The 23860-nt window shown below is 42.9% G+C and overlaps 1 protein-coding gene and 1 long non-coding RNA gene across 4 annotated transcripts in view; one reads left to right on the forward strand and one right to left on the reverse strand.

The window, feature by feature from the left end:
- The window catches only part of CLDN19 (claudin 19), a 159241-nt gene that overhangs the window by 92814 nt on the left and 42567 nt on the right, over nt 1-23860 (forward strand). For all 3 annotated transcript variants that reach the window (XM_085604174.1, XM_085604180.1, XM_085604177.1), the window contains exon 3: nt 11963-12047. In XM_085604174.1, coding sequence (XP_085460300.1) covers nt 11963-12047 — 85 coding nt within the window. The remainder of the gene's footprint in view (nt 1-11962; nt 12048-23860) is intronic.
- LOC146867316 (uncharacterized) lies at nt 758-3835 on the reverse strand. The gene is made up of 5 exons (XR_014961343.1): nt 3732-3835; nt 3549-3638; nt 3406-3456; nt 3271-3314; nt 758-918 (listed from the first exon to the last, which is right to left on the reverse strand). It is a non-coding gene; the product is annotated as an uncharacterized LOC146867316 (long non-coding RNA).

Genomic DNA, 23860 nt, shown 5'->3' on the forward strand with positions numbered 1-23860 from the left:
CTGGAGCCTCGCACAAGCTCAAGATAAGCCCCAGGATTCTGCATGGCACCTCCGCCCAGGGCCGGACTGGCCGTAGCGGGCACCGGGCAATCCCCCGGTGCGCCGCACGGGTGGGGGCCGGTTTTGGGCCCCTTGGGGGCGTTTTTGTTACAGGGCCGTTTTTGCAGCATAGCTGCAAAATCGGCCCTGTAACAAAAACGGCCGAAAACCGGCCCTGGAAAAGAGCTCGGCGGCACCCCCAGCCCCCGGGGGCTGGCCGAGCACTTTGCCAGGGCCGGTTCTGGTTCCCAGTCCGGCCCTGCCTCCGCCCACCGCCACCGGCCTTCTACTCCTATGACCATCACCAGCTCGGGGATCCCTCCAGGCCCAAGATCACTGCCCGTGAGTGCAACAGCCCCCTGAAGGCCTGGCTGAACGACGGCGAGAAGATCATGCTCTGTAAATATGTAATATATTTTTGTCCAACCCTAATCACTTCTTAAAATGTAATCTTGAGTGGATTTGCAACTTGTATACATTTAACTCTAACAACTAGTATCTGTAGTAGATTTTTGTACTTACTACTATTCTTATGTGACTTTAGAGTTTATCTGTTTTTATCTTTTATGTTATTCATGCACCCTGAAGTCCTTATGTAATGTAACTAGTTCTATTGTAAAGCGCTCTGACACCTTTGGGTAAAATTTGCGCTGTATAAAAATGCATAAATAAATAAATGTAATAGACACTGTTTACCTGTCATTTCTTTGCACGAGAGGGCAAACTGGCTGGCATAACTTATGCTTTATTTATCAATCAGAAGAAAGACGCACCAAATCTTCATAACACCGTGACATGCTGTCCAGAGCTCTTAAATGTATTACTTATCTTCACGTGCCACCTTGTGGTCATAAAACGAGATTCAGCTTGAAAAGTCAGCTAAAAAAAAAGAAACAACACTTGTTAAAGAAGCATAAGCAAAGCCACTAGGTCTATTAGCTTTGCCAGTGTCTTTTGGCCATGTTGTAGATAAGTGTGGCTGCTGTGCAGCATGGCTAAAAGTTAGAAAACAAGCACTATGGTGCAGCCAGGACTTGCTTTATTATAGTGCTCTCTTTGTCTTACGGCAGGTTGATGTGGTCAGCACAGACAACGGGTGGAAGGGAACTGGCAACAAGGACGCAAAGAGGGAGGGTGTTAGGCAAAGGGACAAAAAAGAGATATGACGCACCCAGCACTGGCCACATATTAGTGCTTTTTTTCTTATGGCAGTTTGGGGACACTCCATACATTGGGAGAGAGGGAAGAAAACAACACAGACAATGAAAGGGTGGGAGTGGAAGAAGCAACATGGACAAGAGGTTGGGAGGGGAAGAAGCAATATGAACAAGATGAGGAGGGAGTGCGAAGAAGCAATATGGACAAGGATGACAGGAGAAGAAAAAGTCCTTTAATTACTGTGCAAGCTGCAGAAGGACAATAATCAAGATGAAGCAATTATTACTTAGTCCATTAGCCACACAATAGAAGAGGAAGAAAAGACAGCACACACTTGCTAATTAAGATGCAGCAAATGAGAGTGACAAAGAAGCCAACAAATGGTACGCAGTGGGCAGGCTCCAAGCCCCTTGTTGCATACCATATCTCCTGCAAGCGACAGTGAATGGGCACTGTCTTAGGCGAGACCTAAAAAATCATTTGATGTCCAGTGCTAGTAAAAGCTGAACAAAAATATTGCAGCAGTGTGAGATAATTCAAAAAGGAATTGCTTTGTGCATACAGTGCACGGATGAGCTACAGAATTAAATGTGTGATGCCAAAGTGTACTTTTCAAATGGAAAGTAGTCCCTCTTGCATTTCAATATGGGAGAAAAGATACACCCAAACAGCCGGTAGCAATACGATGAGGCTAAAATACTGCAGAGGGATGATCCAATATGTGATGGGCAATGTATCAAGGCAATTGCTGAATGTTCCTCGGCCAAAAAGTACATGGCTGAAGAGGGTGAATGAAAGCCCATAAAAGTAAATAAAGAATTAAGTGTGTTTGCCATGAGTAACGCAGGCGCCATTACACATAAAACCTTCAAACCACCACAAGCGGCAATACAGAAAAGAGGTGTGATTCCTTTTTTATGAATGAACAATAACAACTAAATGAGATTGATACAGTAATACCTAAGTAAGACACTTTTGTTAAGCTAAGGCTTCATACATAACACTCAAAATTGTTGTGATTTATTATGATTGAACAAAACTTCAGTGAATGCCTAGATCTCTTTCTAGGAAATAGCAGCAGAGAGTTGGCTTAGCCTAACCTCTAGTGAAATAGATGGTCAGCCATAATTTTGTTAATATACCGATTGGATACTTAGTATGAGAGGCTTGTTACCTCTCTCATTGTGAATTAGCCGGTCCATGAAGTTCCTGCAGACCTGACATGTTTTCCTTGCAATTCCAGTATCTGAAGGAAACCTGGAGTGGTTATTGAAATTTTCACTGTGGAAATCTTACCTAGAAGTACTGATTTCCACCATCATTTCTAATTTATCATTGGACTGTCAGGGTTCATTCCCTTATCCCTGTAAATTCCACACCTCATAGTTAATGGAAACCTGTTATCATTACCTCCGGGGATGTGGAATCAACACTCCCACACCATGGTACTGGAAATGATACCCTTAAAGGTCTAAGGAATTCAGCCAGAAGAAATGTAGAATGTTCTAAGCAAAGCCAAACGTGTCTTTTATCCACTTCTTTGTCATCTCTCTTGCAAAGATGTTGCTGCGTTCCCAGAAATAATGTAAGATTGTGCCAGAGAGGAACGGTATGTCCCTGACTAATCTCTAGACTTTCTGCAGCTCAGATTTCAAAGTGTAGGTCTGTCTGTCTGTTAATAAGTGAAGTGTGGCATAGTGTAGAAATTACTAGGACTGCAATGTGCACTGCTGTGAATTTCTTTCAATCATTTAATACAATTTCCATATGCGATTCTCAAAAAATCATATACATTCTTTCAATGTGCGTTTCCGTATTTTATGCAATAAACATAATCAATAAGTATGTATTCAGTTATACACAGTTATTAAACAAAAATTAAGAACAAAATAACATTTTAAAGCGCCCAAGCACCCAATGCATTTCGGGACGTTTTAGTCCCTTCGTCAGGGGTAAGCTGTGGAGAAAAGGGAGAATTTCAGAATCTGCGTATTGCGAGATCATTCAGTCACAGTTAAACTTATGGTGGAAAGTGCTCCCCACACCAAAGTGACCAATTATGGTATACGATACCTTTGGGGATTGATGCAAGTTTCTGGGGTTCACGTTTTCAGTCACTAAGGAAACAGTGTTAGATAGAATGAAGAAAACTAATCCCTCATGATGTATGTTGTACTATTCAAAAAGCATTAAAACCCTATTTCGTACCTGGTCTGTGTATGTGCTACTGTATATTCGTTTCACGTTGGGAATAGGAATCTATTAAGACGAATGAAAACTGAGTATTAGCTGATTTGTTTAAGCTAAAGAAACGGTGACTGGTGAATACATGACCGGCGGACGTAGCTCACCTTATAATAAAAGGTACATGCGTAAACGAAGACAGGTAACGTTTTGGAGACTGGTGGCAAAGTTGATTGCGACCGGAGCCCGTTGGCAATCTGGAAGTGAAACAGTACGACCAATTACCTCAAATCTAGGGTAGTACTGGAAAACAGTAAATGAGAAAGTATGAATAAGTGCGATAAACTTACCGAACCGAAAGATCAAGTTAGCGGCGTGTGTGTTCGTAAACGCTCTCGATCGGGAATACACTTCCTGGTTTTTAAAAAAAAATATATACGTAGCGACGTGTTTCCTGAGCACTGAAGAAGGACTAAAGTGCTGCCGGCATTGAAACCAGGCATAAGTAGTGATCTGGGTCTATGTGTGTAAATAAACACAGAGAGTGGACTGGAGTAAAGAAGAACCATGGGGTCAATTCCTAGAAAATCTCAATTTAAAATTGGACAAATATGGAAAAGAGCTGCAAGAGACCAAATTAAGAAAATTTAAAAGAGATACAATTGATTATAAGCTTAATGAAGCTTATACTTGGGCAGAAGTATACGCACAATGAAGATTTACCACCAAAAAAAACACCCAAGCATCTTCAGAGGAAAGTGTGGTATCTGACTCAGACATCGACACTCAGAGAGTATCTTTTAAAACCAGTACCAGCTCGAAAGCTACTACTAAACTGTCAGAAGAGAGTTCATTGACCATGATACCTAACACTTCCACTTCCTCTTCTTCTTCTTTTTTGGATGCAGGCAGAGAACAAGGAAAACCACCGGACAAGAGTCAAAACAAAACGACCAACGGCACCGGCAAACAAGGAGAGGAAAAGGACAAAGAAAAAAGCAAAAAAGGATTGAGAAGTTAAACGAAAACCTCATAATAAACATCTCATCCCTTAAATTGACAGCGTTTGAAGAAAATGTGCTTAACAAAGGAATGTCATTTGTGAGCACCTACAACAGTACAGAATTAGAGACAGAAGTGTAATTCTATAAATTCATGAGAATACTAAGATTACACATTTTTTTTACCAACTTTTGTCCGCAAGATTCAACTGAAGACCCAACAGCTTTAACTTTTAAACCTAAGAGCACTTTCGTTGCCCCAGTATTACACAAAACTCTGGATACATTTGAATTACTTGTACAACAAGACATTAAAAAGATCGAATACTCGAGTAAAACAAAAAATCTGAGTAGGGCTGAAAAAAGTGTTCTAATAAGATTAGCCAGAAATTCAACAATCACAATTTCTAAAGCGGATAAGGGCGGAGGATTAGTAATCATGAATACGGAACATTATCAAAGGAAAGTCTTAGAACATATCACGAATGAAGCTACCTATGGAAAACTGAATAAAGATCCCACAATGGAAATCTCTAAAAATCTCAATTCCATTTTAGAAAAAGCAGAAGAACTCAACTGGATTGATTCATCCACCAGAAAATATCTCAAGTCTGAGACCAAAAATGTATTTACTACCGAAGATCCACAAAAACCTCACTGACCCTCCATTCAGACCCATCGTCTCTGGATGTGATTCAATATTTGAAAAACCTGGTCGGTATATTGATACCTTTTTACAGTCATTCGTCCAAAATTGGGAAACTTACATTGAAGACACCACTGATTTTCTGAGAAACATACAGATGATTAAAAACCAAAATACAGACAATTGGATCTTATGCACCATAGATGTGGTAGCACTGTATACATCGATACCACATGCTAATGGAATTGAAGCAGTTGATTGGGCTTTATTGCAACAAGAAAATACACCAATACCCAAATATTTCATTCTACAACTACTTGAGTTCTGCTTGCAAAACAGCTATTTTTGCTGGGATGAACAGTTTTATATACAATTGAACGGTACATCCATGGGCTTTCCTGGAGCACCAGTATACGCTAATACGTACATGGCAAAGTTTGAAAATGATTATATCCTTAAAGACCCCACATGGAAAGAAGGTCTGATATTCTTCAAACGATTTATTGATGACATTTTCCTCATTTGGAACCAATCAGAACCAGCACTAACTAACAACATACGGACACTTAATCTGATAGACCCTAGAATACAATTTACCCACACTATCAGCCGCAAGTCAATCTCATTTCTAGACGTCTGGATAGACATCGAACAGGGTGAAATACACACCAGTGTGTATAAAAAACCGACTGATAAAAACAACGCTTTATTATTTAGCAGTTTTCATCCTCCCTCTCTGATTCGGAATTTACCAGTTTCTCAATTCTTGAGAACGAAACGAATTTCTTCAACCAATATGGCGTGCGAGTTAACATGGCAACAACAGATTAAGAACTACACAGATAGAGGGTATCCTGAGAATCTACTCATAGAGCAACTTAACAAAGTCAAAACCTGACCCCGTGACAAGTTACTTAAGAAGTCTCCTAAACAAACTAACACACGTACAGTTTTTGTATCTAAATATTCTACTGCATCGATGAGGATTAAAAAGATCATACAGAAACACTGGGATCTACTGCAACTAGAAACAGATTTCAAAGGTCTATTCAAAGACAAACCACTGTTTGCCTACACAAGAGCACAAAATCTAAAAGAAATGCTATCAAAAAGTAAGAAATCACCTACGACTTTGGAATTGAGCGACAAAAAAGGCACACAAAAATGTTGGAATTGTACCCACTGCAACAATGCAATTACAGGAGACATTTTATTGCACCCATCCACGGGCCAAAAAATTAAGATACATAGCAGCACAACATGTAACTCCGAAAACGTGATCTACACCATCAAATGCCCATGCGGACTGTTGTACGTCGGCAAAACTGAGAGAAAAATGAAAATTCGACTAACGGAACATAAAAGCAAAATACGTACTAAAAATACCACTTCAAGCATCGCGACACACTGGGAGGAAGCACAACATCAAATTGCTCAACTTAAATTCCAAATCATTGAAGAAGTACCTAAGCTCCTAGACCGTGACAGCTCAAAGTATTTATTACAAAGAGAAGCATTTTGGATCAAAAAACTCAAAACTCTCACTCCAAACGGACTCAACGACAAATTTGAGATGGCTTGCTTTCTTTAACAAATATGAACATTTGATACACTCCCTCCACACAGGGATCCAAACTCATTTCAAACCTATTGCTATTCAAATTCATTTAATCCATATTAGTACCACACTCACACTTAACAAACAGTGAAATATACATTTTACATTTATCAATAGATTGTATGAAAATTGTATGAACATTTCTTATTTAATATTATTTCAGAGATAGAATGTAAATCGAAGGATTTTTTTCGATGTAAAACGATGTTTTTTCTACTGTTAAACGATGTTGTGTCAACATTAGTTATATTTCAAATGAATGTTTTATTCAGTTATGCTTTTCACTTAGAAGCATTTAACAATGACTCACTAAACATAACGCTTAGAACAAATCATCTAGCACTACATATCACAATTTATTAGTTCATAGCATTACTGTGAGTACGGAACGCTATTTGTACTCATATATCTTTATCAAGAGGAACAAACTGACACGGGAGATTTCCCAAGAACGTTTTATACGAATAACACGTCTCGTTTTTCTATCGATTAAATCCTCTTCATTATCATATAGTGGACAACTTTACATTTAGATGTTCACATGTTATTTTTATGTATTTCATTTGAAATAACCTATACTTCGGATTATCTTCATAAACTTTACTCCAGTCCACTCTCTGTGTTTATTTACACACATAGACCCAGATCACTACTTATGCCTGGTTTCAATGCCGGCAGCACTTTAGTCCTTCTTCGGTGCTCACGAAACACGTCGCTACGTATATATTTTTTTTAAAAAACCAGGAAGTGTATTCCCGATCGAGAGCGTTTGCGAACACACACGCCGCTAACTTGAACTTTCGGTTCGGTAAGTTTATCGCACTTATTCATACTTTCTCATTTACTGTTTTCCAGTACTACCCTAGATTTGAGGTAATTGGTCGTACTGTTTCACTTCCAGATTGCCAACGGGCTCCGGTCGCAATCAACTTTGCCACCAGTCTCCAAAATGTTACTTGTCTTCATTTACGCATGTACCTTTTATAATAAGGTGAGCTACGTCCGCCGGTCATGTATTCACCAGTCACCGTTTCTTTATCTTAAACAAATCAGCTAATACTCAGTTTTCATTCGTCTTAATAGATTCCTATTCCCAACGTGAAACGAATATACAGTAGCACATACACAGACCAGGTACGAAATAGGGTTTTAATGCTTTTTGAATAGTACAACATACATCATGAGGGATTAGTTTTCTTCATTCTATCTAACACTGTTTCCTTAGTGACTGAATACGTGAACCCCAGAAACTTGCATCAATCCCCAAAGGTATCGTATACCATAATTGGTCACTTTGGTGTGGGGAGCACTTTCCACCATAAGTTTAACTGTGACTGAATGATCTCGCAATACGCAGATTCTGAAATTCTCCCTTTTCTCCACAGCTTACCCCTGACGAAGGGACTAAAACGTCCCGAAATGCATTGGGTGCTTGGGCGCTTTAAAATGTTATTTTGTTCTTAATTTTTGTTTAATTACTGTGTATAACTGAATACATACTTATTGATTATGTTTATTGCATAAAATACGGAAACGCACATTGAAAGAATGTATATGATTTTTGAGAATCGCATATAGGTTGTTAAGAATTAAAACCATCAAATGGGCACACCTAGCTGAGTTTTATGATGCTACACTAACGCCGTGAAAAGTCAAGGTACACCTTGAAGATCCAGACCCTTGCCAATCTGAAAATCCACAGAAGTCACCTAAAGAGCCGCTTCTACAAACTCACTTTCTGTTGATCTCATCTCTTGGGTGATAAACACAGACTATGAAGGAGGTCATTTCCTTACGTCCCCTTCTCACTAGTATTACACCTTCCATGGAGGGAGGAGGTAAAATAAGTTAGGATTAGACTTATATGGCCTTTATCCGGGGGTGTATCACCTCATAGATTAAGACTGGGGCAAAGAAGAGAAGTTAGTAAAATCAGGATTTCTAGTAAGTGATCAGTGCATTAACTCTGCAGATTTAAAGAAGTGGCAATACTCATCTGAAATATGTAGCTAAGCCTCTTATGAACTGTGCACCCAAAAAAGAGAGAGCTCGTTCTTCTATCTTTTATTGACAAAATGCGCTAACTGTGCAGTGTGGAACCTACGAGAGTGATCTGTCCTTCCCCACATCGCCGAACACAACTGACTGGCAAACGATCACAAACAATATATTGGTTATAAATAGACTGACAGAAAGGGGAACTGGATAAGAGAGAGAAACAGAGACACTCAATACCATCCCTCTCCCCGGTCACAAAGCAGAATGCAGTCTTAACTGTAGGAGTTCTGATGTCTGAAGACAAGAGGATCACAGGCTCGGTATTGCGAGGGTGATGTTGTCGAAGCCTTTGCCTCTCTCTCTGCCTAGGGGTCAGCTGACCCTCTTGCCAGAGATTAAGGATGTTAATGTAGACCCAGGCTAGGGGGAGAAGGGGGGAAAGGATTGGAGAGAGAGAGAGAGAGAGAGAGAGAGAGAGACAGACAGAGAGATACAGAGACAGAGAGAGACAGAGAAAAAGAGAGACAGAGAGAGAGATAGAGAGACTCTTGCAGATTGGCAGTTGGAAGATCCGGACTGGATACTTAGCCACAGCATCTCTAGTCAGACTTGTCAAGGTTAGGTCTCCATCTATGGGTGAAAGAACACAAATTAATAAGAGGTCTAAACAGAGAAGGTAAGTACGAGACATAAATACCACAGGGAGTTACCCAGTGCAAGCAGATGGCACGCTGTAACTAGATCTACTTGAGCCATGAAACCAACACAGGAGGCAGAGATGAATACCACTGCTGCACTGGAATAGAAAATACAAAGTCAACAAAAGGCTAAGGAAGAAGAAAATGAGAAACAACAGGAGAGGGAACAAAGGAATTGAGGGAACTGAAACAGATGGAAAACAACAAACATAAAGGAGCTTGTCAAACCGAGTACAAACTAATGCAATTAGCGATGAGTCAGAATAATTGCTGATGGCAAACAAGTGAGCTAAGTGTGAGCTAGGCCTAAATACTCTAACTGACACTATTGTCCTGGAAGTATGTACCAATCCTATAGTGGCTGGGGCTGCAAATCTGACTCTGGGAAATGTAGTTTTATGTGTCAAAAGGTGTAATATCCATTGCTCTGTGTGTGAGCTCTTCCAAGTTTGTCTTCTCTTATCCCATAATGTGTCCCAACCTGACAAGAGGAAGCTTTTAATTGTTTTTGCAGCTCTGCTTATAGCACCTAATTCCCAATTTTGTGTATAAAACACATTTTAACAGTCTCAGTATTTACATCGTTCTATAGCCTGGTGAAACTCTGTGCCTTCCTAGAGCTGAAACACAATTTTAATCTATGTAACAAAGCTATTAAGTGTTTCTTACTATAGACAACTACCTTTAATGTTATATGAATACGCTCTGTGATTCGAATTATATTCAACATGACAGCTTCACAAACTGCAAAATAATATATGCACATTAGTGTAAAAAAAAAGTTCATCTAAAAACAAGCTTTCACTTTCCTATCTAAGTCGATACCTTAATACAATATGTGTATAAAAAAAAAGGTTATGATCGTTTTCTCTCCTCTTGTGGACACAACAAGGTGCAAATGTATGAATTCATAATTCTCATGGGATGACTCATGAAAATAGGATTCAATTATAAACTCTGAATGATTATGGTCTTAGAATGCTTCTCTGTATCCAGTTCAGTATGTCGTCCACTTTCAGAGATAACAACAATCTACTTATATTCTAAGAGTTCAAGATGGCCGCCACCATTTTAAAGTCTAATGAGAGTCCTGTGGCTTCATGGGACATGCAGTCTTCCCTTGGCTGCATTCGTATTCTCACTTAGCGCATTCTTGATGATAGGAAGCTTCTTTCCATGCGGTGCCCATGCTCTCTCCATACCGCAAGACTCTCCTGCTTCTGAAGTTGCATACATCCAGGCAGTCCAGAGTAATGTGCCTCCATGCAAGACCAATATGAAGAGGTAAGTGTGAGCTCCTCTAGATGAATCCGACGTCAGGGAAAAAAGTTCATTTGCTTTTACATTTCAGGTTCAAAAACATGACTCTGACAAATTCTTTAGCTAATAAAAATGCACTATAAAAAAAAAATATGACGGGGGACCACCTTTTCACTTGTTATTTTTCCTCCTCACTCTCACCACCCTTTATCTCTCTGCCCCTCCAATGTCAATCCTCTTCTCCCATCGATTTTGGTTGAGAATTGTTCTTATTCCATCTTTCCATTTTTCCAATTTCCCCATCAAATACATTGAATGTAACACTTGCCTTTCTGGTCCTGCGTGGTCTCGCCCTGTGTCCGTGCTCCATGCTACTCCGGGGTGTTAAGAATGCACGAGTTTAGGAAATTCACTACCCTATTTTAATAAAAGCATATTCCTCGCTAGCGGAGAGAGTGGCCTATGAAAGCAAGTGCTGTCCAAACCAATGGACCAGAATAAAGGAAAAATAAAATCATTATCGGATAAAACCATGTGCTCCTATTATAGGGGTCGGTTATGCTGTTTTGTGTCATGATTGCTCGGACTCCACTGCTACCTTGTAAATCCTTAATGGGTGGAGGGAGCGGGTTTATTTGGAGGCTGACGGGAGACTGATTTTGTTGGGTTATGTCGTGGTTCTGCAATGTGTAGTGCTTACTGTCAATGTTCTTTTATTTGCAATAAAACATCTTCTTAAAAAAGCACATAATATTTTTTAATTGTTCCGTCTATTATTTTCTTTTTGAGAATGCTTGTAATTGTTAGTGTATCTTAATTTTTATCCCTGGGTGCTGTCTGATAGCAGGTTTAGGAGCACTGAAAACATCTACATTTGCCTAATTAGCAATTTGTTAATTTAGGCTTTCTTGAATTTGCAGTCTCCAACTTAAATATTCATGTAGGCGGCACCTAAACAGATCACATTGAAAGGATTAGCGAGTTTGCAATTCTATCACTGACTAGGAGTTAGAATGTAAGTTTTAGTGTTCTGATATTGTTGCTATAGTTTTAAAATGTAGGGCTAGAGAACAAAGCACAGCGCATGAGCAATTTCCTTGATATAACCAACAATGTGCATTCGTCTCCCAAACAGCACTCAAATAAAACAAAACAAAACAAAGTAATATCTTCTATGTTTTCACTTTCACGTACAAGAAAGAGTTAGTTGTAAAATGTAATAAGAGTACAATCAAGATTATTTGTACAGTTGATGATATTCTGAAGCAGTTGACATTTTGTTTATGCTCTGCACAATGTAAATGGGCTTTATTCAATGATCTCATATTCTAATGAATTTGTGTATTTAATTTATTTTTAGGTTTTTGCACATTGATAGCAGTTTCATGGTATGCATCACAAGTTACAAGTGAATTCTTCAATCCGAATACGCCTGTTAATGCCAGGTAATTTATCAATTACTCTATTATTAGGAAATACATTATTATGGTGCTTGATATATCTTTAATGAAGTCCAGCATGGTGGGGTTGGCACTCTTAGGGAATAAGCTTTCCAGTGCCTTCCTTTCGTTTCTCAATTTTTCTGAATACTTTTCTTCTTTTCTCTAAACCTCTTAGCTTGCAATAGGATACTGATGGTCAAACGTTTGATCACACTACTTGGAAAAGGCATCTTACCTGCCTTTCGTGTTTGTAAGGGTGGCACAACATTTTGCCACTGATTTCAGGTCTCATATTCAAGTTGACAAATCCATTATTCCAGTTCCTAAGGCACGGACATGTTGACTTCAAATTCAATAGCCAAAAACTTCAGAGCTTTGATCTCTATAGACCCATCGAAATGACAACATTTGCAGAATCACCACAGATATTGTGTGTTTCACTTGTAGATTTTAGCTACTTAGGTTGAAACTTTGAGGAGAAATGAGGAATTATCGTAAGAATCAGACCTGAAAATACATATTTTCCTGGTAATTATGAACTTTGAAAGAGATCCACATGCCATTTCCTACAACTTGGTCAGTTCCAGATTCTTCTATGAAGCAAGAGGATGTAGAGGAACATCCAAAGGTCATTGTCACTTATGGTTTGTCTCATAAATGAAATATGTAGAACAGATTCATACATGTGTTATCAATGTGATTTGTGTTCAGTGCATCAGATGCAAATTCATTGATCACAGGGAAAATAAGGAAATAAGCTGTATGGCAACATATTGAAATCATTATTTTTTGTTGCTAATAATGGCTTGTTCCTTCTACTGCAAATAATCCTGGTCTTAAAATGTAGCTTCTTCAGTGTGTTTGTGCATTATGGGCACTCTTTAGAAATGCTGCTTGCAATTATATAAGCTCGCTCTAGCTTTTCTGATATACCACAGGAAAACATATGAGAGAGATGTTGACAGTTTTACATGTAAAGCCCAAATTCTTTTGAAATGGCGTATTGGCATTTTAACTCCCCCAACCTTATTCCTGCCTTTGAAATTCCCCATTTTGCATCAGTATTTGTCTTCATTCGAAATGTAGTTAAGTGATCTCTATTGTAAGGGAAGATTCATTTCACATAGAAGCCAGACCAATCAATCACATTGAAAATATGAGACTGCCTGACAAGGAAGCAAGATGGCTGGAATCCCTGAGAGCTCTTGACTCTGTCACACATATCCATATATACAAAAACTTCATCATGATGGCTCAGACCACCCTTTACACCAAATCAGCATTGGAAAGAGGGCAAACAGAGGGGATACGATGTAGCACGAAGGGTTGCCTTGAGGTAAATGATCTGGTATAATGAGCCCTAGGCATCTTCTACCCATTCACTCTACCTACTGGTCTAAGTTACATCTTAAGTCCCTTATCCACAGCCCTACCAATGCCCGCAGTAAGCAAGATCCGCCTTGATACATGCGGTGATGAGCTGCTTTGCTGATGGAAAGAGACTGAGATAGTACGAAAAACGTTTTCGCACTGAGAAGCCCTGTTCGGGGCAGCCATGCGCTCTATAAATTTCAGATATAAACATTAACTGCTTGGAGCAGAAAGTGACTTACAACTGCACCTCGGAATGGAAGATGTAGCATGGAATACTTCAGAAACCTGGATGTTGATCAAACGGCCAATCTCAATTCTAGGTGGGAGAGAAATCCTTGGCACGTGATGTAAGGTGGTGTACATTCAAGGACCAAGCATCGGGCGGTAACCTTTGGAAGTCACAGTAATAGTCACAATAGAAGGGTCAGGCAGAGGAAAGAGACCAAGGACCAAAGAAACAGAGAAACATCTACAGAGGAGTCATTAAGGCAACAGCAGCTAAGTTGAGATGTGAAGAGTGAACAGAAATACACAAGCCAGTTAACTAAGTAGAATAAAGATACAAGGCCCGAATCACAAAGGGACTTACGACTCATAAAGTTACGAGTGCGTAATCACCGCACTCGTGGCGGAATCACCGCACATTAAGTGTGGAGATCTCGTCCAGAGTGCAGAGACTCTGCAGTCGTAACTTTACGAGTCATAAGTCCCTTTCTGAATCGGGCCCATAGTGCATTATACCTAAACCTTACTGCAGTTGTGACGTAAATCAAGAACACTCCCCAACCCGCCCATTATGAAAAATCGAACTATATCATTGACCCAAAAGAATGTTTCATGGAAGTACTGCAAGGCCAGATTCTTCTACTCTTGAAGGGATAATGAAGAATGGGAAAAAACCTTTACAACGCAACTATTACATCGCACTACACTTACAACGCAGGCATTACAACGGAACATCCTTTACAACGCATGGCACTACAACGCATACCATTACAATGCATACCATTACAACGCATGACACTACATCGCATGTCACTACAACGCAGGCATTACAACGCATACCATTACAATGCATACCATTGGAGTTAGAATGGTAATTTTTAACCCCTACACTATCCAACACTTACCCTACTGTTGCACCCCCTGGAGTTAGAATAGCAATTTTTACCCCTATACTATCCAATACTTACCTTAAATGCAATGTAACAGTATGCGTTGTAATGGTATGCGTTGTAAAGGTAGTATGCGATGTAATGGAATGCGTTGTAAAGGTAGTTTTTTAAAATGCGTTGTAGTGTCATGCGATGTAATGGAATGCGTTGTAGTGGATGTTGCGATGTAAAAATTGCGTTGTAAGTGCATGCGTTGTAAAAGTATGCGTTGTAACGTCATACATCCATGAAGAATACATCAGCAGAATTAAAGTCCCTTCAAACCTCTTCCACCAAGCACGCCCTAATTGAAATGTGGCAGAAGAGTGAAACAACAACATTGCGGGCGAACTAAAAACTGATGTAATTTGTGGAAACTGTGCAAGAAACTACGACTGGATCTGGAACACACCGAGAACAGGAATAACTCGGACTTCTGTTATTGGCTCTGAAATTATACAAAATGAAGCAAATTTATTTAGGAGTTTTATATAACGCTGGCCAGACCCGAAGGTATTGGAGCGCTTTACATCATGATCACTCGTAAGATACATAGACATACTGGTATGTACAGTGGGTCCAGACGTATCATCGTAATATTGTCGTAGAGCGCACAATGTCACTTCGAGGGTATGATATCACAATAGTATGTACACGGCCATGTCGTCAGAGAGAGCACAGTGACTAGTGACGGGATTGGCCCGAGGGGAGGGGCAGGGGGGTATAGGGGATAGTGAGGTAGGGTTCTTAATGTCAAAGTGCCTTCTGAGCAGTTGTGGGCCTGCTTCGATGGTTAGGTTGTACCTATCCATACGGGAGGGATCGGTTGAGGAAGAGTTCTTTGAGCTACCTTTTGAATAGTAGGTAGGAGGGGTTGTTACTGATGTGGACTGGTATGGAGTTCCAAATTTTGGGAGCATTTCTTGTGAAGGATCAGGATTCGTTTTTTTGCTTGTGAGTTCTTGGAGGGATACGGAGTAGGGTGTTGGTACTCCTTAGGCTTCTTGTCTGACCGGCCTTCTGGAGTTTAGCGGCCAGGTATGTGTGCAGCGCTTTGTGCGTGAGGCAGGCGGTTCTGAAATTGGCCCTCATTTCGATTGGAAGCCATTTGAGCTCTCTGAGCGCGGGGAGATGTGTTCATATTTCTTTACTCCGGTGACCATTCTGGCTGCTGAGTTCAGAGTTGATCTGAGGGGAGCTAGATGAGATTTAGCTGATCCTGTGAGGTTTGCAATCCTGTAGTCCAGTCTGGACAGCACCAGGGATTGAGTAGCTTGTTTGAGGTCATTCTGAAGGATGAAGGGTTTTATTTTGTTTAGTAGTTTCAGGTTGAGGAAGGCGTTCTTTGCGGTTTTCTTGATGTGTTTATTCATGTCTAATTTGGGGTCCAGGGTGATTCCTAGTGATTTAGCAGAGTCTGCTAAGGTAAGGTTGTAGTTGAGCGCATTGAACGCTTTTAGCCATTCTGAGATTTGTTTTTTTTTCCTCATCACTAGAGATTAGGAGGATTTCTGTCTTGTCTTGATTGAGTTTTAGGTGGTTGCATGATAGCCAGCGTTGGACTTCTCTTAGAGTGCCATTCAGTCTCTGAATGTCTTCAGTGGAGGAGGTTTCCAGATAGAAGAGAATGTTGGATTTTTTGAGTATGGTGGTGAGGGGTTCCATGTAAATGTTGAAAAGTTGCGGGGAAAGTACTGATCCTTGGGGGACGTCCCTGCTAACTGTGTGTGGGCCCGATGAGAAGTTTTAGATTTTTATACTTTGGGTGCGGTTTTTTGGCCAGTTGGGCCAGGATGGGATCCAGGACGTGTGCTGAGGGTTTGGAGGTGGAAATCATTTTGATGACCTCAGCATCGGAGATGGGGTTGAAAGAGGTCCATAATTTAGGGGGGTGCTTGAGTGTGGGATCATCTTTTGTCTCTATGGGCGATTTGCTGTTTGGGGGATTGCTTTGAATGTCCAAGCAGAGTTCTATCTTGGTGATTTTGTCATTGAAGAAATTGGCAAAGTTGTCACACATGTCTTTGGAGGCCACAACTTGAGTCGAAGGCTGCTTGGAGGTTTGTTGTCTGATGAGATTGAAAAGTTCTCTTGGTCTATTTTATGCGTTGCCAAGGGCATTGTGAAAGAAGGACGCTTTTTCATTCATTATGTGGTTTTTGTATTTCCTTCGTACTGATTTGAGTCTCGCTCATAGGATTGAGGACGAGTTTTTTTGACAGAGTCTTTCTGTCGATCTTAGTTCTCATCAGAGTTGTTGGGGAGGAGGGAGCTTACCCAAGCTTCCAGGTCTGCAAGGGGAATTTGACATAGATTTTTTGCACAGCATGGGGGGTCCTTCGTGTGGGGCTGGGATAGGATCCTTTGGTTCATGTGAAGCAGAATGAGATGGTGGTCAGACCAGTCAACAGGCAGGGTGTGGTCGATGGAGACTCTGTCTGCTTGAGTGATAATGACATTGAGGATTGAACGTCTGTTGTGGGTTTTCTCTGTGCAGTGTTGGGTGAGATTGTAGTTGCTTAGCTGATCATTTAGGGTTTAGATTAACATGTTGTTTTCCTCATTCCAGTGAAGATTGAGGTCACCTAGGATAATGATATTAGAGTCACGGAGTGAGCATTGAGTAATCAGGTCGGAGAGGTGATCACCGAACGAGGAGGTGTTTCCTGGTGGGTGGTATATGAGGTGGAAGAGTAGTGATCTGTTGTCGTTCATCTTAATAGTGACAGTAAGATATTCGACGGAGTTATACTTGAGGGCATCTGTTTCTGTCACGGAAATGTTGTTCTTATGTATGATTGCTATACCCCCTCCTCGTTGGATTTTTCTGTCTTTATGGATGATTGTGAAGCCCAGGGGCACAAGCATGTCCATGCTTGGGGGAGAGAACTTGTTCAGCCAGGTTTTGGTGATGTACGTAATATCTATGTCATGGGTAAGGATAGTCTCTGCCAGTTCTGTTGCATGTTTGGTGGCCGATCTGCAGTTTATGAGCATGCAGTTGGTGTTGGATCCTTCATTCTTCAGATTCTTCATAATCGGGACCCTTGGGATAATGGTGAGGAAGGCAGGGGGTCTAATGGGTCTGGGGGGGAGTGGTTTCTTCTGAAACCTGTGACAATCTTGTGGATCTTGGAGCTAGAGGTGACAGAAGTGTTTGTGTCATACGAGGCGGCCAGATCCATAGCTTTACTTGTGGACATTGCGGCTCTGGTTCTTTTCGGTCTCTGTTTCAGATTCAGGAGGGGGATTGTAGACCATTTGGGCCATTGGGACTTGTGGGGTCTTGAGTGATTCAAGTTGGTGACTAATGGTGACGGATAGGAGTGTTGGATGGGTTTACGGGGTGTGGTGAGGTTCAGTAGGATTTCTGAGAGGCCCAGTATTACCGTTTCAAGCTGGCTTTCCAGCAGGGCAAGCCTCTGGGTCGTCACTCTGGTGGAGTGCGAGGGGGCGTTCCTGGAGGTCGATGAGGTTCTTGTTCTATTGGGTCTATGTGTCAGGTTCCATGTGGGGGTTGTGGTCGAGCTGGACCGTTGAGTCATGTGAGGCCTTGTGTGCTTGGTGTCGGTAGCTGTGGCTGTCGGGTAAGGGTGTAGGCTGGGCTCTAGGAGTTGGCTCTTGGTGTTGGAGTTACATAAGTTATTCCTATGGGTAGCCCTGTGTCTGTGGTGTGTGAGGTGTCGGCGTGGTTCAAGCTTCCCTCTCCTGTGTGTCGGTGGGGGAAGGGATTTAGGAGTCAGTAGCTGTGAGCTAGGTTCATTGGTTGTTCATTGAGGGTGGTGGTTTAGGGAAGGAGGGGGTTGCTGTTGTTCGATAGGGTATTGTACAGCCTCATCCATGACAGGGCTTCGATTCCACTCGGAGGAGGGTACTGGGTTGGGCACTATCGTGGAGGGGTAGACGTAGGGGAGGATGGTGACAGGAGGAGGGAGGTTGCCTACCTTGTCACAAGTCTTGTGTTTGCCTAGTGCGCTCTCAGGGAGGGGTGGTCTATCACAGGATAGAGAATCGGGCGGGCGGGAGCTGTGTAGATGCGCTGGTGCGTTGTGGAGCGAGGGGAAGAGGGAATCAAAGGCTTTCAGGTTGCCATTATTGGCTTGGATCAAGACTGTGCTGTTGGTGTAGATGGTCACTGCCATTTTGCCGTTACGTTTAGGGCGGTTTGGGAGTGTGATCGTTAGTTTTCTAGCTGTGAAGAGTGTTGGTCATTTTAGATATGATCAGATGTGTTTTGAGTATGTTGTTCGATTTAGCAGGTCTTATAGTATGTAAAATGAGGTCAGTTTTTAGCTGGCCTTTGGAGGTGCAGTGGTATGTGTCCACGATTAGAGTTTCAGGGCGCTGTCTAATCACTCTGCGTTTGAGGTTTCTTTTTGCTTTAGGTGTGAGTTTGGGGGGGAAGGTGATGGAGAAAGAGTTCGGGCTGTGAGGTTTCAGTCTGTAGGGTGTGGGGGGCAGAGGGGGGCAGATGTGGGACGTGACATTTTTAACCTGGTTGGGGGGGTGTAGGCTCCTCAGTACTGTGATCAGTCTCTTTAGTGGTGAAGGTACGAATTGTTCTGGGGTTTAGGGTAAGTGGCCTTTTCCGTGTTTGCGTAGCATTAGGGGACGGGTTAAATGATCTTGTAAATCAGAAGAGCAGGTTCCGGGGTTGATCCGTGGGAGGGAGCCGGGTTATCCATTTGCTGCCTTCAACTTGGGGTCAGGCGGGAGGAGGCGTGCCTTATGTCCCTTGGTCCTTGTCCCTTGGTCCTGGCGTGCCTTATGTCCCTTGGTCCATATGTCCCTTGGTTCTGGGAAAGTGGTGGTGGGACTTGAGGCGGTTAATTTGTCTGTGGGAGTCTGGTGAGTTTGTGAAATACCGGAGATAAGCGGCGGGCGGCCCCCATCTTGGGGATAGGCCCCAGGTATTGGTGGTGATATGGGGTATGCTAAGTATACTGTGCCTCCCGTTCTTGGGGCCAGCGTGTTTGGGATAGAGAGGTTGATCGGTTCAGGGGGAGTAGCCTCGTTATGGTGTTGGTGTGACTTACGGGGATTTTGGGTGTCTCGCGTCTCGCCATAACTGGGGATAGTACTTCCAAGGTGGTTATTATTGTTGGTGATGGGTAGACCCTTGTTTTAGGGTTTTCTTGTGCACACCGGAGCTGATTCCAAATCTGGCGCTAATTGCCGTATGTGAGCCGTCTGTATACTATTGCCGGAGGGGAGCCGCCATCTTAAGGACAGGCATCCCAGTTTGCGTGCTCCTTACCTCCCGTTATTGAGGCCGGCGCATATGCAGCAGATTAATTTACCTTGTTTTAGGGTTTTCTTGTGCACACCGGCGCTGTTTCCAGATCTGGCGGTAATTGCCGTATGTGAGCCGTCTGGATACTATAGCGGAGGGGAGCCGCCATCTTAAGGACAGGCATCCTGGTTTGCGTGATCCTTACCTCCCGTTATTAAGGACAGCGCGTCTGCAGCAGATGATTTTGCGGCTCCGGTGAGTAGACCCTTCCTTTATGTTTCTTGGGTACTCACCGGAGTTGTTTCCAGGTCAGGATGCGTGCGGGAGAGACAGACATCACAAACGGGAGGGAGACCCTCGCACCTTCGTTTGGTTAAAATCATAAAATAAAATCATAGGACTAAACTGTGCTTTGTTGGGAGAGAGTAAATGTGACTCTAATTCACAGAGAAGCCTATTACTCAAATGAGAGGCTTGGGTGGGGTATGTGATATAAAGCCCAACATAAAAAGTTGCACAATTTCCAGTTTGAGATGTTATAGGAGGATTCAGAACTGAAGGTGGTATAGAGTCACAGCAACAGGAGAGAGGAGAGGAGTTGGCCTAACGGCTAGGGCGCTCGACCTTGGACCTGGGGAACTGGGTTCGAGTCTCGGCAATGACGCTGAACATCCTGTGATTCTGGGCAAATCACTTAATCTCCCCGTGCCTAACAAAAATAAAAATAAATAAAAAATTAGTGTGTGTCCTCATGCTCATGTAACGTAACTGGTGCTATGTAAAGCGCTCTGATACCTGATTGGATTCGGGTCAAGTTCGCGCTATATAAAACTCTGCAAAAAAAAAAAAAAAACAAGCACCAAAAGAAATCTCAGAAAAAGAATAAGGTGGAGCTGAAAATTGGATAGCATGTGAAGTTAGTGGGATAAGGCTTGAAAGATAGAAAGACCACAAAGGCGACCATTGCCTGACGTTAATCAAGTAACAGAACAAAAGGAGAAAATGGTTGGAACTCACAGAAAAACCTTCCAAGCCTGCGGACAGAGGATACAAATATTGGTTAAAGCAAAACATTGCTAATATAATAGAAGAGATAATACAGTTTCTGAAAACTGTGCCTGCCAGAGCACTTGAGTTACCTTGAGGGAGAACAAAGCTCGTAAATAAATGGAAGGGAACTTTAGTCTTCGTCAAAGACTTTACCTGCCTGTAAGTTTTTCAACTTCAGGGCTATTTCACAGAGAGCTCGTCAGTCCGGCCTGACCAATCCAAAGCTTTGGAAGCCGATTTACACATCATCTGCAGCAATCTCAACAAATTATTTTAAGTTAAAAAGACACGTTTCCCAAATGGCCAGACCTCCACCACATGCCGAAATGTGCCATTACTCCATTGCTTGGCTTTTGTTACCAGTGCTGCTTATAAGACACTGATTCCGAGTATATTTCCCCAAAGGTTTTTATTCTTCAAAATAAATGAAACGTGGGTGAGAAAGACACATTTGTAGGAAGGTGGAATCTGACTGCATGGTTGCCCCCACTTCTTTCCTGGTGTTTTGCTGGTTTTGGACTTAGTCTGGCTGGGATCCTGCTATTCAGGACCCCAGCCTATCTGCTTTCTCCCTTAAATTGATTACAAGCACTTTAGGTACACTCCAGATGGGATTCTGGGATACCCTTATAAGTCCCTAGTATATGGTATACTATGTACCCAGGGCATAGGTACCCCAGAGGCCTACCAGGGGCTGCAGCATGTATTATGCCACCAAGGGAAGCCTTCCAAAATGACACAACAGGACTGTTACAGCAGCCTGTGTAAGGTGGTGCATGCACCCCTTACTGAGATATAGGTTCACTATATCTCTCCATATCACTGCACATATAAACCTATCAGTCACCCCTATGGCAGGCCTTATGAATCCTGAAGGCAGGGTGCTGGGTTTTATGTGAGAGGGTGCCCATGCAGGAGCAGCAGAGCCCCTCTGCAGCCTTCGGAACCTTTATTCCGGGGTTGTTTGTGATGCAGCCAAACCATATACTCTTAAGTGCATTATAACCAAACGGTAAATGCTAACTTTGGGATGGATGCGCGGATGTTGTGTTTGGTGTCAAACACCTTGGAATCATACCCCCACATCAGTAACAGGTGTGGGAATATGATCCCACCCTTCTAGAGGGAAAGACGTGACAGCACCGGTATACCCCGTACCAGCTAACAGCGCCCTGGCATCACAAAATGGATGCTGCCAGCCAGAGACACAAGTCTGCCCTCCTGCTGTTGGACGAAACTCTGGCTGGGGAGGCCTGGACAATAGGTTTCCTGTCACAAGGAGGTGTCACCACCTCCCAAATAGGCGTTAGTGTATTGGGGCTGGGTGTGTGCACTCCAAGAGTGCTTTGAAGTCAGCACAGGGGGCACATTTGGTGTCCCTGTGCAAAGTCCAGCTCAAACCGGTTGCAGGGGCTACCAGCCCCTGCTCTGGCGCGAAACTGGACAAAGGAAATGGGTGTAGCCACCCCTCTTTCCTGACCCTCCCTTAGGTGGGTCCCTAGAGTTTGTCCCACCCCTTCCTTGGGTATAAGATAGGAACCTCTGGCAACAGGACTTTAGATTACACCTGGACAAAACTCTGATACTGAATCCTGGAACTTCGACGATCTACATTGAACTAGATGACTGAAGAATCTCCCTTGGGGTAAAGGAGTTACTCCCCTGCAAGGCAGGCACCAAAGACACATCTGACCGGTTTGCATCTCTGAAGTTCCCGCCGGACTCTGAAGAATTTTGCAACACAGGAGGTGGGTTTCTGTGGTCTTAGAGGTTGATCAGTGCCCACAGCAAGTCTGAGGCCCGTATCCCTCATGGCGTTCGTGGAACCCGAACCCCTAGACACCGCATCACTTTGCAGAAGCATCAGCTTTCCAACGACTCCTGTAGCTGAGCTTTGGGTTACTTGTAGCCCTGACCCCGAGCAGCATTTGCACAGAAGATTGTCCACATACACTCCATGAGTGTTCCGTGAGTGGGCCCTTTGTGTTTTCTCTCGAGGTCCCTTCGCGATCCCTAGTCTGTCGACTGGTGGGTCCCTGTGAAGGCAACTCTAATTCTAATTTTGCTTACCTGGTTGCTCCAGATGTGCCCTGACTCTCCACTACTTGGGGAGTCTCCAGGACCTTGCTGGTCCGCACGAAGCATCTTTTCTCTTCCTGCCTGGATTGCTGCTGCCAAGGCTTGTTGGGTCCAATCCGGGCACTGACACCGCAGCACTTGACATGCTTTGTGGGACAGCTTGAATCCAGCTCGTGGTCATCGTCGACACCTCCTGGTCCTCGTGGCTGCAGAGTCAAGCTACACCTCTTCGCACCTGAAACACCGGACCTCGGTGGGCATTCGTCTATCATGCCCCTGGTCACTGGCAAGTGACTCAGACTCTGTCCCCTCTGCTATCAGGTTCTTCTGATCTTCGATCCAGACCTGAATCACACCGGACACTTTTCCCCTTCCCGGCAGCAGCACTTTGCAGCACATCGCCATTGAAATCAACGACGATTCCCAACACCATTTGACACCTATGCACCCGGCTTCCCTGGGTGAGGTAACTCCAGTACTCCGATGCTCCCGTGGGTGCTGGCCCTAGAACCCCCTAAGTCTAAAGGTGTTTGCTCAAAGTCCTCACCTAAGTGTCCTTTTTTTTTTTTTTCCAAAACCTTTATTCAGCAGGTAACGTCATCACACGGCATTATGCCTACAACCACTTCGGGTCGGCAGCATATAATAGTAGGCAGAGGAGTATAGGGGTACACAGCGGTTTGCCGACAACCCCAAAGGGCCGGCCGCGTCTCAGTATATATGGGTTTTGCCTTTTAATAGAAAACATTACCAACTAGCCTCACGGTAAAAGATAGTCCAAAAATGAAAATATCGTAGCATGTCAGGGAGCATCTGGATCAGCAGAACTCAGTCTTAAATGCGTATGCGTTATTGTGCATATCTCAACATCACAATCAGCACTTTATACAGCCCCATTGAGCACCCCAGCACCGCAGCAGGCCGTG

Source organism: Triturus cristatus, chromosome 1_2, assembly GCF_964204655.1.
Source record: "Triturus cristatus chromosome 1_2, aTriCri1.1, whole genome shotgun sequence".
NCBI lineage: Eukaryota > Metazoa > Chordata > Amphibia > Caudata > Salamandridae > Triturus > Triturus cristatus.